At 38.6% G+C, this 14,801-nt stretch overlaps 2 protein-coding genes across 2 annotated transcripts; one reads left to right on the top strand and one right to left on the bottom strand.

The window, feature by feature from the left end:
- Positions 1–2,116: 2,116 nt before the first annotated feature.
- LOC118437523 lies at positions 2,117–4,251 on the bottom strand. Its single transcript, XM_035856580.1, has 4 exons — positions 4,176–4,251; positions 3,760–3,840; positions 3,224–3,676; positions 2,117–3,076 (listed from the first exon to the last, which is right to left on the bottom strand). The coding sequence occupies exons 3-4, from the start codon at positions 3,671–3,673 to the stop codon at positions 2,231–2,233; spliced, it is 1,296 nt and encodes a 431-aa protein (XP_035712473.1). The 5' UTR covers positions 3,674–3,676; positions 3,760–3,840; positions 4,176–4,251; the 3' UTR covers positions 2,117–2,230.
- A 1,477-nt stretch (positions 4,252–5,728) lies between these two features.
- LOC110855764 (putative nuclease HARBI1) lies at positions 5,729–8,963 on the top strand. The gene is made up of 7 exons (XM_035856484.1): positions 5,729–5,915; positions 6,393–6,489; positions 6,648–6,764; positions 6,829–7,904; positions 7,969–8,179; positions 8,260–8,463; positions 8,535–8,963. Exons 4-7 carry the CDS (start codon positions 7,434–7,436, stop codon positions 8,840–8,842), a joined length of 1,194 nt encoding a protein of 397 aa, XP_035712377.1. The 5' UTR covers positions 5,729–5,915; positions 6,393–6,489; positions 6,648–6,764; positions 6,829–7,433; the 3' UTR covers positions 8,843–8,963.
- The last annotated feature ends 5,838 nt before the right edge of the window (positions 8,964–14,801 follow it).

The raw sequence follows: 14,801 nt of genomic DNA, 5'->3' as shown, positions 1-14,801 counted from the left end.
CGCTGAACCTCAATAGTAGGAAAACTAAAATATTTAAGAAATCTAAACAATTTTCACGCCATACTATGTGGTCGTAAATATACGGTCACAACGAATGGATACTATGAATTAAAGCAAAATGAGTATCATATTGCTATACCCGGTTCAAAATCTGACATAGATATATTTGACGTGTGTTCATATATGACCTTTGACTTGGTCCACACGGTCACTGGTGTGTGGCATGTGAAAGTACATATGATATCATACATATTCATACGCAGCGTTCAAAATCTGTTCAATAGAAGATTTGACTAATTCATCGGAGGTCTGCATGAAGGAAATCGATTCCATTTCTTTAATCTACGTTGTCTGCACATGAAGGGAATGGAATGTGTATAACATGGGCAGCCGATAGGAACATCGAATAACCATGAGGACATTGTCCCTCTGTCCCCACCCACCCTTCCGCGGCTAATGTATATTTTTTCTGGTGTTGGGGGCGGACATGCTCTTTATGTGAAACTGCAGTGAGACCTGCAAAACAGTCTTGAAAAAATATTAAATAGCTGAGGTCATTTATTGGTGAGTGACCCCACCAACAGATCGCAACACCACGCAACACTGGGGGTGTAACAACTTTCGATAGACAAACCCCAGCCAATGTCGGGCACCCCTCTATTACTTCCAGCATAGCGGTAACTTTATTCCACACATGAAGGGAACGGAATCCATTCCCCTTCCCTTCCCTTGATGCGAAGATTTCACACTTCATCTGAAGTATATCCAAAGGGAAGGGAAATCCATTCCCTTTCCCTTCCCTTGATGTGAAGATTCCCTACTTCGCCAGAAGTATATCCAAAGGGAAGTGAAATCCATTCCCCTTCCCTTCCCTTGATGCGAAGATTTCACTACTTCATCTGAAGTATATCCAAAGGGAAGGGAAATCCATTCCCTTTCCCTTCCCTTGATGTGAAGATTCCCTACTTCGCCTGAAGTATATCCAAAGGGAAGTGAAATCCATTCCCCTTCCCTTCCCTTGATGCGAAGATTTCACACTTCATCTGAAGTATATCCAAAGGGAAGTGAAATCCATTCCCCTTCCCTTCCCTTGATGCGAAGATTTCACACTTCATCTGAAGTATATCCAAAGGGAAGTGAAATCCATTCCCCTTCCCTTCCCTTGATGCGAAGATTTCACACTTCATCTGAAGTATATCCAAAGGGAAGGGAAATCCATTCCCTTTCCCTTCCCTTGATGTGAAGATTCCCTACTTCGCCTGAAGTATATCCAAAGGGAATGGAAGAGGAAGGGAATCCCATTCCCTTATGTGTAAGCTAAGTAAATCTATCTTGTAATTTAAACAATCCAATGTAAATATGGGGTACCCATGAAGGGAACGGAATCCGTTCTCCCTCCCATCATTCAGGCATATCACTGGTTTGGAAACGGGCCTGAATGAATGGAACTGAACGGAACGTCGGTAACCATATTCCAGGGGGGCACCCCTCCCAGTTCCCCCAGCAGAGCGATAACGATATCCCAGAGGGACACGCCCTCCCACTCCCCCCAGCAGAGCGATAACCATATCCGAGGGGGCACGCCCTCCCACTCCCCCCAGCAGAGCGATAACCATATCCGAGGGGGCACGCCCTCCCACTCCCCCCAGCAGAGCGATAACCATATCCGAGGGGGCACGCCCTCCCACTCCCCCCAGCAGAGCGATAACCATATCCGAGGGGGGCACGCCCTCCCACTCCCCCCAGCAGAGCGATAACCATATCCGAGGGGGGCACGCCCTCCCACTCCCCCCAGCAGAGCGATAACCATATCCGAGGGGGGCACGCCCTCCCACTCCCCCCAGCAGAGCGATAACCATATCCGAGGGGGGCACGCCCTCCCACTCCCCCCAGCGACCAGATAACCACAATTATGAGTTTGCGTTATCTTCCCTTCAAAACGATAAAACCAAGGATAACTGACTTATCGACTTTCCAACCGCTCGTACCAACGCAGCTGATATGCAAATCACTTTCTCCACTTTCACTTCCGTTGCAGAAAGACATTTCCAGCTTATAATATAGATTGATGTTGATGCGAATAAATAAACGGGGTGACACATTTTAAAAAACAATCTTTGAGAATTGGACAAGTTTTAGTGAAATTTTTATGGTATAATTCATCAATAATTAATTGGTACGTATAATGATAAGTTGACCATCACATTTATATAGATAACTCCACATTAATTTAAACCTGGTCCTTATTAATGCCGAAAAAATTTATCTTCTCATGGAATAAGACGACCCTTCTCACCCCATCGACAATTTTGACCCCTTGAGCATAATAATTGGACGCCGTGGTCTGGTCGATGTACTCCTCCGCCGTAAAATCCACCCTCAGCAGCGTTTCCGTACAGTCGACCGGAGTTTGAGGAACGACTTCCGGAATTTCATTTGGTTGGTCGGAGAGTAATTTTCTAGCGGACCAATTGACATTATCCTCAGGAAACACGGACGGATTCAGTCTGACGTACTCACCCGGATTTGTGAGGAAGCGGAGAAACTGGTTATCCAGGGGGACAGGAGCATCATTATTGTTCAATAGTTGTCTAATTTGCTGGACAAAATAGGATCCACTTCTTGGACGATGTGTTTGTTCAGATGATGATGACGTTTCCAGTTTAAAGGCAGGGACGACGATCGACTTTTCTTCTGCTTTGCCGACGGGGACAGCTTTTTGTGGAGAATGAGCAGAACCAAAAGTTGATGAAGATGGTGTCATAATTGCTTTTGGAGGAAGATCTTTGTCCGATTGTTGACCTCGGTATTGCGGTATCTTCAGGAAACAATTGTCAATTTCCTGCTGAATTGATTTGTCATTCATCTCTGCATTCATGGATGGATTCTTCAAGTTGCCATAAAATGACGACATTTCTTCAAAAAGCAGTTCCATTCCTGCCTCCAGGGTCGGCACCATGTCCAAATCCAGGTCACCATAAGCCACCTTAAAAATGTTGGTGACGGAAGGAAACTTTCCCTTGGGGGGATGACATTGTCGTACTTTCCTCCACAAGTGGGCCACGTGAGGTAAGTTCTTTAAGAAAATATGAAAAAAGTTTCTCGTAATTTGATAATTTATCATCAAGTACCTATATATAGGATTCTTACAATAATAATTTATGCATGCACACTCTTAAAAATCATGAGTGCAACCATTTTAAGAGTGCAACCATACATGTACCTTTTCCTTATCTAGGGAGACTGCTTGTTTGAATAGGAACCCTAAATGGCCGTCGAGCGACTGGGTGACCCAAATTGGTCCACTCCTCCTCGTCACCGCCTCCGCCGTGCCGACATAGACCCAAAGGAAAGCCAGCGCTTCAGCGGCATCTAACAGCTGCGGCTGCCCACTACCATCATTGCAAAGTGGGCCCAGAATCGAAGTAATATTTCGTTTTTTCGTGTCCTCCAACACAGCATTGGTCGCCGCGGTGACCATGACGTCAATTCGGGGGGCGACATGGACCGGTTGAAGAACACGGGTGGCGAAGGCGTCTCGAAAATCTCGTCGCAAGAAGATAAAGGTTTGGAAGTTTGATTTGGCGTCATTTGGTGGTGACGACGGTGTTGGCGGAGCCATCAGGTCGTTTAAGGTCTTCATAAAGGCCAAATATGGGTTGGAATGGTCCATCTTCTAGGAAAAGTAAAGGTGTGAATTAATCAAGAAATTCTTAGGAGAAAAATATGCGAATAATTTATTTAAGTAGTTAATTTTACCTTATTTAAGTCGAGGTGACGAATTGTCAGGCGGGGTTTAAGTATTTTAGAATTCGATCCCCTCGAGTCGAAAGGATTTACCTGAAAAAATGGGAAAAAATATATTGTTAGATAGAATTTTGGTCTCGAGCAGATCGTGATCTACCTTTTTTTAGAAATGGAGCAGAGTAAGATTCAAAATTAGTAATTTCAAATTTTCAAGTTTTTTTTATTTACTCCAAAATGTCAGTTTGTAGTTGCGTGTTGTCAGTTAAAAAAAAACTAAGTTTGCCACAGCATCAGGGGTATTCTAAGAAAAAAGATCGTGTTACTCTTTCTCTAGTTCCCAATTATTAATTGGCAGTTAAAATTAATATGCACTCTTGTATATTTGATGAAAATTTACATACGTGTGTAAAATTTTGTGTAAAACTTACCCGATGAAATTTACATTTTATGCAACGTTGTAAATTACAACTTGTAATCTGGGTTGAGCATGATTTGCGTCCCCATTGTAGCCTGTGCATAGGGGGGGGGGATGTGCAATTTTTTCGCACATAAAGCCCAAATTTTTTGCGAAGGTTACAAACTAATACGCTCTTGATGTAAATAACTATGCAGTGCTGGCTTTGTTTAAGTACATAATCTCGGTACCTGAAAATTTACTCGTCAACAGTGTCCGCGGAAGCGTGGAGACAGGGGGGCAATATGTATGTCATGTCCCCACGGTTGTTCATGTCCTCATCTTCTCTCCATGTTATATAAACCCCTCCCTCCCCTATCCTACAAGGTTAACGTCCCCAAATGTCCCCAAACCTTCCGCGGCCACTGCTCGTCAGTCAGATAGTAAATAAACAGCACAACAATTAAACGAATTTTGTTCAGCCTTACTTAAATAAAAATGTAAGGTAAAAGTCATAACTTCCAGCCCCAAGTTTGTTTATAAGTATGCACGTGACCTTTTTAAATCTTGTATCACAATAAGAATAACATGCACACATAATTTATTCATAAGGTTGACTAAACTTGTAAATTGTTGCATTTAATCCAATTTTTTGTGAATTCTCGTCACGTTTTAAAGTGCTACATGTACGGATCAATGTTGCAAATTAGAGAGAGGGAGACCCTGCGTGAAGAATGTGATGGAATTTTTTTGAAGTTTTGACTCATGCAATTTATTTAAGGTGTCTCATCTCATACACTCGTAAAATCTGGTAATAAAATAATATAAACCGCGGTATTGATATGTGTTTGACTCTACCAAAGTGGACAAGCAACATCGCGTAGTAATAGCTATAGCTCCTCGGTATTAAAGTTTTACCATATTGGTAGAGCAAATTTTTACGGACCGGTATATAATTTTAATACCAAGCGGTAGCAAATTATTTAACACCGAGAAATAAATACCACGCCAGATTATTAAGAGTGTACTTTTGTAATAATAATGTGGAAGGGTGACATGCTTAAATACTCAATTCTACGACATGCCTCATGCACGGACCGTCATGAAAGTGAGACTGATACCACAACTCACAATTTACTTTGACTTGACTTGACTTGATTGAGATGCGGTTGAGTTATGCAGATGGGATTTCGCTAATTCATCGTGGTTCAGTTGAGACAATAGAAAAGCAAATTCTCAAAAAATTCACTCACTTTTTTTTATTACTTATGCATAATCGTGCTGCCTTGTGAAGTACATAAAGGTTGTACATACATAATCTCTAGCCGGAGATGAGGCTTGTGCACCTATACTTCACGTTCGTCTGTCTTTTCAGCAAAATATATGAATGTATGTACGAGTCGGATTTTAAACTTGTGAATTGGGAAATTTTACCTGAATTAAATATGTAAGCTCGGGAATCTAGGCTGCAGTATGAGAAAATAGTAAAGCACATTTTTTCCTATAGGTTTGCAGTACGTTGTACAGAATCGCTCGGGCAGTGCGAAGTTGTATTTGTATGAACGCTCGTTATTGATATTAAAGTTGTGCACATATTTTATGCACACTTTGACAAGGACAGAGTGCAATCTAAATACTTATAAAATAAAGGCAATTTTCTGCTCAATCTTATTCCTACATTTGGACAAGGGAGACATCATGACAAAGTTCGTTATTATCTCGGTTTTGGTGGTGGTGTTTTGCTGGTTTGGGCGCAGTGAAGCTTTTAGCTCGGGTAAGTCGGATGAATTTTTTATTAGAACGATTTCCTTATTTCAAATTTTAATCTTGATTTCTAATCAAGAAATGAGAAATATTGAGGTAATTCACACAGTCCCTTGGTGACTTTGTAGAATGCGTACATTTTGTAAAATAATTTTACAAACAAAACAAAAAAAGACGCCTTCGAGCTGAGGGAAATTTTTGAGCTAAGTTTGATTGGAAGTATTTGAAAAGTTTTGTTAAAGTTTATAAGTTTACGAATTTTAAGAATTTTATAGATTTTTAACCGGAAAATCTATCCTGAACACGATATTTTTTTAGCACGATAAGTTTTTCGCATTTATTTAGTCTTAATTATGTTTGTCAAACATTCACAAATAAATTGTAGGTTGCAATTATGCAACGACTTTTGCAAAAAAAAATTGCAAATAAAAAAAGTTAAAAATACCCGGAATAATTTATGTGCATCTGTTTTCATGATTTCGACTAGGGCGTCGTCACTACGTCCAACTTCCTCTTCCCGGCCAGACGGAAGAAACCCAACCCTCCGCGTGGGACTGGAGTACTGGACGGAGACAAAATTACTAGTAAGTTGATAACCTCACACTCTGTAAACTGTGCAAAGTTCTACAAATACGATGGGAGAAAGCATTTGCGAAATGTCCATTTTGCACACTTAAAAATACGTACAGCGAAGGAATTGTTTTCATAATTTTCAAAAAAGATTTCGCTTCCTCTATTCCAGTCAAGTCCCCCGCATCCTGCCACACCTTTGTCCCCCCGGCATGGTTTCAGCGTACCATGGTTGCGTCACATTTCCATGAAAATATTTGAATCGGGTTCGCTAATAATTTTTGAAACTGTGAGTTGCGTAATTATTTATCGTACTTTCAACAATTCAAGTAGTTAATTAATATATTTTTTAGATCGCGTAACAACTCTGAGGAAATTGATCCCAAGCTTCACGATGTTACATATGTATCAGGATTTTTTAAATTATGATTAAGAATCGCTTGTATTTATGTTGTAAATGATTAATACATATTTAACTAGAAATCAAATACGTAATATTTAAATAAATATTTAAATATTTATTTAATAATATTATATCACCACGTAAATATTTAACTATTTACATGGTGGTGCAGGAGTTTTTTTAGTTTCGTTACCGACGAGTGGATACGTAATATATGTATGTATAACGTTTCTGCGAATGATCAAGAATTATGGGCGCGTGAGCGTATGCACATATAATTTGTTAGATGGGTGAATTTGTTTTTATTAATGGGGGACCTCAGACATCGCTAAAAAATTTCGCTTACTTCGCTCGCTTAAAAATTTCGCTCCCTTAAGCGAGCAAGCGACATAAATTTGTCTGAAGTCCTTTCGCCCACAAATTTTGCTTAATTAAGCTGATACTCCCAGACATCGCGGGAATTTCATATGGAGTTGTTTACATTTACTTTCACTTCATTTACCTCTACTTGAGTAGTCAAAGACTTTGACTCAAATTGATAATTCTATTGTTAAAATGCCTAAGAAGTCAACAAAGACGGATTTAATAGACACATTGGCAATTAACGCAGTCATTGCAATTGATTATATAGAAAGTGACGACGACGCAGAAATTGAAAGAGTTTTTGACAATTTTGAAAACGATATTTTTGAAGTATTAAGTCGGCGGTATGCGACCTCGAGAATAATTAAAACTCCAAAATCTAAGGACTGGTTCTACAATGTGTTGCCTAATTATGGTGAACGAGAATTTAAAGAAAATTTGCGAGTGAGTCGTGTAGATTTTGGAAGAATTCTGAACATCATTTCGACGAGCTCCGAGTTTAACCATGTTGGAGAAGGAAAACAGTTCCCCATACCTGTTCAATTAGCCCTTACACTTTTTCGATTTGGTGTAAACGGTACAGGGTCATCTCACTCCAAATTAGCTCAGAAATTTGGTATTGGAAACGGTACAGTAGACGCCATCACCAAACGAGTTATACGGGTAATATGAAATACATGTTAACATACAAATTAAACAGTAAATGCTGATTATCTTCTTCTCGCAGGCTATATTATCGATAGAGAAAGAATGGATTTATTGGCCTGGTGAAATTGAACGAAGCCGCTTAGCAAAACTTTGTCCACAACTCCCAGGGTGCATTGCAATTGTGGATGGATCTCATATCAACCTGGAAGAAGCTCCAATTGATGACCCACAGTCATACTTTTCAAGGAAAATGCGATATGCAATTCATTTACAGGGAATTTGTGACGCCGGTGGGTCTAGTTACATAATAAGTATATAAATATTTCTAAAATGTTTAAAGTATGCAAACCTAAATACTTTGCTTTCGTAGAATTTCGTCTTCGCCACATTTTAGTAGGCTACCCCGGATCTGTCCACGATGCTAAAGTTTTTTCAAATTCAGAAGTTGCAAAAAACCCGCAAAATTATTTTAACTTAAATCAGTGGATCGCAGGTGACTCAGCTTACAAGTTAACCCCATTTATGCTAACAACTCTAAGAACAAATTCAACTATTGGAACACAATGTCAAAGAGGTACTACTGGTTTTTAAGTTTTTATGAATTTTAATTAATATGCCAACTTATTATTTTTACGGTTGTTTCAGAAAAGTTCAACAAAGTCTTCTGTAATTTTAGAGTGAAAATTGAGCAGGTGTTCGGCAACCTTAAGGAAACATTCTCAAGTTTAAAAGAGCTAAGAATGAGAGTAAATTTCCAGTCTGGACATGAATATGCAGTGCAGTGGATAACTTCGTGTTGTATTCTTTACAATATTATTTTAGAATCTTTAGAAGAGTATCCTATTTCAGAAGACATGCTTGATGATGATAGTGGTATTAATTCAACTAATCATGTCCCAGCGTCAGCGATAGAAAAACGAGATGAAATATTCAATTTTGTTGTAAATAATTAATGCCAACAGGATGTTTTTGTTCCTATTAGGAAATACTGGAAATACTTATATTTTCCATTTTTTAGACCAACATGTATCAAACTTTAAATAAATTTAACGAACTAAATAAAATACCACAACAAATTTGTATGAAAACCTTTATGACTTCTTACTATTAAGGAATTGAAGTTTTAGAACATTACATTACTTATTGATATTTGAATATTTCAGAAGTTCTAGTTGCAACTTCATTTCTTCATTTTTCAATTTCTGTTCCTGAATTGATAGCTGCTTCATGTTGACTTCGTGTTGACTTTTATTTTTCTCTCGTTCGATGTCCAATTTTCCCAACTCAATTTCTTTTTTCAGCTGCATCTCTTCTTTCTGCAGGTCCAATGATTGCAAGTCCATTTTCTCCTTTCGGTCAAAAGCTTCTCGTTCAAATTCTAATCGCTGCACAGCTAGATCCGATCGTTGTTTAGATGCAGCCGCAATTAGTCCCATACTTGTAGTAATTGGAGCCTTCCGTTTTAAAATTACTGGTTCACGTTTTGCAATTTTAGTGGTCGATGGGAGCGTTGGAGTCATAACTTCGTCTCTTGGAGGAGGTGATTCACTCTCTTCTATTACGGATCTGCTCGAAATCCCTCCATTGACATCCAGAAGATCCTCCTCTGTAATGATTACTGAATCATCCTCAGTTACCGTCCTTTCACTATTATCTTCATCATTTGTTTCGTGAAGAAATGGCGGCGATACGCTGGCTCGGGTTCCATAAATTTCATCCAAAAGATCGAACAATGGGCACTTTTTCAAAATATACTCTGAAATATAAAGCATTTGTCGAGTTAACAATTATCTTATCTAAAATAATAAAACTTTAAAGATTGGTATACCTCTAACATAGGACTCGTCCACGATTCCTTCTCCAGTCTTATTCCGCCAGGCAATTATCGAATCATACGATTTCTTCAAGTTTTTCACAACATTTTTGATTTGTGTTGGTGTTACATCTTTTAACCCAATTTTATCTTGCAGTTTTGCGTAGTAAATGGATGCAGTTGGTTTCTAAAATATAATTTATGATTTAGAAATTAGTTAGAAATTCTGAGTTTAAATGAAATTTATTTGGTGAAAGTGCTCACTTCAATTATTAATCCCGATTGAATACTGTCAATGAGGTACTGTAGAGTTACTTTTTTTTCGTGGTCTGGCCATTCTCGTCGACCGTCACCTACTACGTTTTTACTTTTATTTGCCTTTGGAGGCATTATTTAATTATTTGTAAATGAAAAATTCAAATTTTATAAAATTTGAACGAGATTTGTAAGTGAGAAATAACATCAGCTGAGCAATAAACCCACGAATGAGCGACTCTAACCCTACTCTGAACCGTCGCTTACAAGAATTTGGGTTCGCTTAAAATCCACCACTTTGATTGGCTGTTTCATGCGCACCGTAGTTAACGCAAGCGAAATTTTTAAGCGAGCGAAGTAAGCGAAATTTTTTAGCGATGTCTGAGGTCCCCCAATATTTGAGGAAAAATCGGTTGATGCAAATATTTTGTATGTTTAATAAAAAAACTGGGTAGGATTAAAGCAAATAAATATTTGCCTACGATCATGTAGATCGTTATTTTCTTTAAGGAAAGCACAATTTTGTTTTATGGCCACACTAACAAATTGTGCATGTGCATATGTACATAGGTAGTTATTTTTAGAACGATGCAAGCACACACAAGGAGCTTCCAATAATTACGTGGGCATCATCAGAAACCCTGCGAATGAAGTAGAAGTATCTATCTAAGCAATACTTGAAATGATCCACATAAATACATACCTATTTTAATTGAGGAAATAAGAGGGTAAAAAGAGTTTACAGAATACACTAATAGATTTGAATGACCCTCTTCAACACACTCTAAACAAAAATGAGTAAAATTTACTCAAGGTTGGGTAAAAAAGGGGATGACACAACTAGAAGGTAAAATTTGTCCAACGTTGTGCAAAATTTATCCAAAGTTGTGTAAAATTTGCCCAATGTTGGGTAAATTTTACCATTTTGTTGTGTCATCCTCTTTTTTACCCAACCTTGGGTAAATTTTACTCATTTTTATTTAGAGTGCAGTTATTTTTGTCCACAGGTTGACTGGTGGTAAAAATGTGATAGTTGACAGAAAGGTTTTTAGGAGACGGTGCACTCTAAGAATGCGGTAGAGTCACATATGTGACTCTACCGCATGGTAATTAATTTATTATTGAGTGGTAGAAAATTAGTTACCAACTGGTAATATTTTTAAACTTCGCGACCGGGGTTATTACCGGTTTGGTAACAAAATGTCTACCACTCAATAATAAATTAATTACCATGCGGTAGAGTCACATAGATACTCCGTCTGGTAATAACTTAGTTACCGGGTTTCTTAGAGTGTGCCCTTGATTTAAACCGAACTAAATACATATATTCATAGCCTCGCAGGAATTTTGCCAGGCCCAGTGCCCAGTTAATTTCGTAGTCAGTGACCCTTCTCTGAATGAAAATACAGTATATTTATTGTGTGAGTGGAGAGAGTTTGTGTTAAGTACATATGAATATATATATTTATAAGTCACCATTCCATTCTACATAAAATAAAACCAGCCAATTCGACCTACTTTCTCTCCAGTTTTGAAATTCTGTGAGAACAATAAGGTTGGCTTTGAGGCAACAGAAACTTATTTAGGTAGAGAAATACGGAAATCCGTATACGTATTTCCGATTCCCTGCAAGAATTTTAAACAAACCATTACGGAAAAGTGTAGTGTGGGTTTAGTTACTAAATTCGATTTCACAAAATGTTATTTCTTAATTTTTGACGCAAAAATATTTACTTGTTTAACATTTTATCCAGTGTGAAATAACGTTTAAGCTATTTTTTCAAACAAAATTTCGAAATGGATCCATTGCTAGGATGTGGAATGACATGTTCCACGTGCTTAAAAACGTTCAGCACAAAGGACAATTTAAGGTATCACATGTTCACGCATGACCCCGATGCAAAGGTGAAATGTGAGGTAATCCTCTAAATTTATTTATGACATTAGGAACTTATTTTACACCTTGACAAACCACATACTCTCCATTCGCACACATTAGAACTATTACAGAAATTGAGATTTCTGAGAAACTACGGCACTGCCAATCTCAAAGTACCCCGTCAGCATAATTTGAGGGAATTTGAGACTCACAGTGCCGTAGTTTCTCAGAAATCTCAATTTCTGTAATAGTTCTACTGTGTGCGAATAGAGAGTATGTAAATTAGTTTTTAGTTTTGAATACATACATAACTCTTTAGATCTGTGGGAAAATTTCGAAAAATCCGAAAACCTTATCCATACACATAAAAATGCTTCACACAATCCGGGACCGACCCACGTGTGACACCTGTCACCGTGTATTTTTCACGCAGAGAACTTTGCAGGGACACATTTATACGGCTCATAACACGATGGAACGACCTCGTTTTCCATGCGGATTTCCCGGATGCGGAAAAACCTACTTAAACCCTGAAACTGTATCGAAACACGTAAAAACTGAACATACCGAGAACCCGACCCGATTTCCTTGCATACTTTGCGGTAAGGAATTTAGGACCAGACGAGACCTCGAATCGCACATTTCCACCCACACGACGGAGAAGGCCTACACTTGTTCCACTTGTGGGAGGAGCTTCGCTCAACAAACGGGAATGAAAGTACATGAGGTACGAATCAATTTACTTACAATGCGATGGTGTGAAGTGTAAATCTCCGATTTGGTTGAAATTTCGAAATTATGCGGTGCATGTCAAGACAACCAACGTTTCTTGAGGCAGTTTGTGCGATGGTCAGAATTTGGCAAAATATTTGAGGTCAAAGGTGAAAACAGGCGCTTTTTACCAGGCGGAGGAAGCAAACTCAACTTCAATGCTCTTCCCGTGCAAAAAATTGCAAAATTTAAATATTTTTGCAAATTTTGACCAACGCACAAACCGTTGAAGAAACGTTGGTTGTATTTACATGGACCACATAATTTCGAAATTTCAACCAAATCGGAGGGTTACATTTCACACCATCGCATTATTGTTGGATAAAATGAAATTTAGCGACTCGAATATTTGCTGATTTTACAGGCCACCCATTTAGAAAAGTCTACCCGGAGGATTGTCAAATGTGGACTTTGTGTTCGGATTTTTTTAAGTAAATCCAACTTGCTAACGCATGTCAAAGCTTTACATGAAAATCTGAAGAATCATCCGTGTCCATCTTGTGACAAAAGGTTTTTGACACCTACAAATATGAGAACTCACCAGGAGGCAAAACATCCCACGAATAAGGAGAAAAATTATTCCTGCGACAAATGCGAGTACAGGAGCCACTCGAAAGGGAATTTAGCCAATCACGCGAGGCGTCACAATCCTGCGAATCGACGAGAGTGCTACTTCTGCCAGAAGCAGTTTGGCTACTTTTCAAGTTTGGTGACACACTGTCGTCGTCATACTTTAGAAGAGTGGAACTGAGGAAAGCTTTTGTAGGTTTTGTCTGATTTTGCCATTAGGCCGACACATTTATCTAAATTACACCCAATTAAAATTAAAGGATTACACAAATATTCACAAGACGTTTACCATAATAAATTAAGTTTGTATAATCAATTAACAGCTTCTGAAAAATAGCTTTGATCGCATGCATTTTCTGTCCATCTAGTGGATAATAACCCCAACGCCTATGCAAGGAAATTTTAAAGCAATTATATGTCCCTCAAAATATTTCTTTAACTGCAGAGAAAATCTTAATTTTGAAACCTTTGTTTTCTTCTCACAAACTGTGATTCTCAGATTTGTACATGTATGTTAAAAAGTGTCAAAGAAGGACAGCAAGTCCTATGGGAAAGTTGACTATTGCAAAAATTGAGCTAAAACTTATCACTACCAGTCTTGATCTTATTAACCACCCACCCAACGTATACATTACGAGATAAGGAATTATAACATGGGAAAGATACGAAGACCATGGACATTCCCCCCATGGAAGTATTTAAAAATTACATACGTAAATACATATACATCTTTATAATTCTAGCCCTCGCCAAACTACCAGAAATCAAGAGCGGAACAAAATCCTAGAATTTTTCGTCATCAGTTTCGTTAAGTACATTATACTAATCCTGCCCGTCCTGATTCCAGGATTAATATTTCTTAACCTCGACCCAATGCGAATACCGATCCATCTTATCGGATTCAGCCCTAAAAACAGGGTATCAAACGTTATCACAATTTTCCTTAGAACTGGAACATTAGCCTCTTTATGGGTCGAACTTCTGAAATCCGTTGCCTGCATCTTAACCCTGATGTTAATCGTGCTTGGAGAATGCACGCCCGCAATGCGGCAACTAATCAGAGTTCAAGGAACGAAGGGAATCTGTATAATCAGATTTTACAGACAGGTGCAAATTTGGAACGAGTACGGGAACGAGGTCCTCTTCTATTTTGTGGTCCCCCCACTAATCTTTTTTGGGCTGGGTATTTTTATTTTGGCGAATTATGGGACCATTCGTCTCCACGACGTGCTACCTTTCTCGGTTTATTTCATCCTGCCCCTGGAAAATTTGGTTGGGGGGGCTTTTATCTTAATCGTGTTACCCGCGGCGGGCAATGTGTATGAAACGGGGAAGGATTTTATGCGTTTTCTTGGAGGAAGGTGCGTTTCGAGGTATGAGAGGAAACTGTTTCGTTCCCTGAGGAGAACTGGAATTCAGTGTGGAGCTTTTCACATGCTGGATAAGGAAAGAGTGACTGTGAATAAAATCATGGTGGATTTTACGATTCATGTATTGCTTAGTTTTTAAGGATTTGGTAAAAAATAATAACAGAGAGGTTGCGCAATATTTTTTTTGTGTGCTTGAGTTAGTTAGGTTCAAAATCACAAGTACAAAAAACGTACCTCTGTAGCCTCTTCAATAA

Source organism: Folsomia candida, unplaced genomic scaffold, assembly GCF_002217175.1.
Source record: "Folsomia candida strain VU population unplaced genomic scaffold, ASM221717v1 Fcan01_Sc013, whole genome shotgun sequence".
Classification (NCBI taxonomy): Eukaryota; Metazoa; Arthropoda; class Collembola; order Entomobryomorpha; family Isotomidae; genus Folsomia; species Folsomia candida.
The sequence above is the reverse complement of the archived record's forward strand: the minus strand, read 5'-3'. Positions and strand labels throughout refer to the sequence as shown.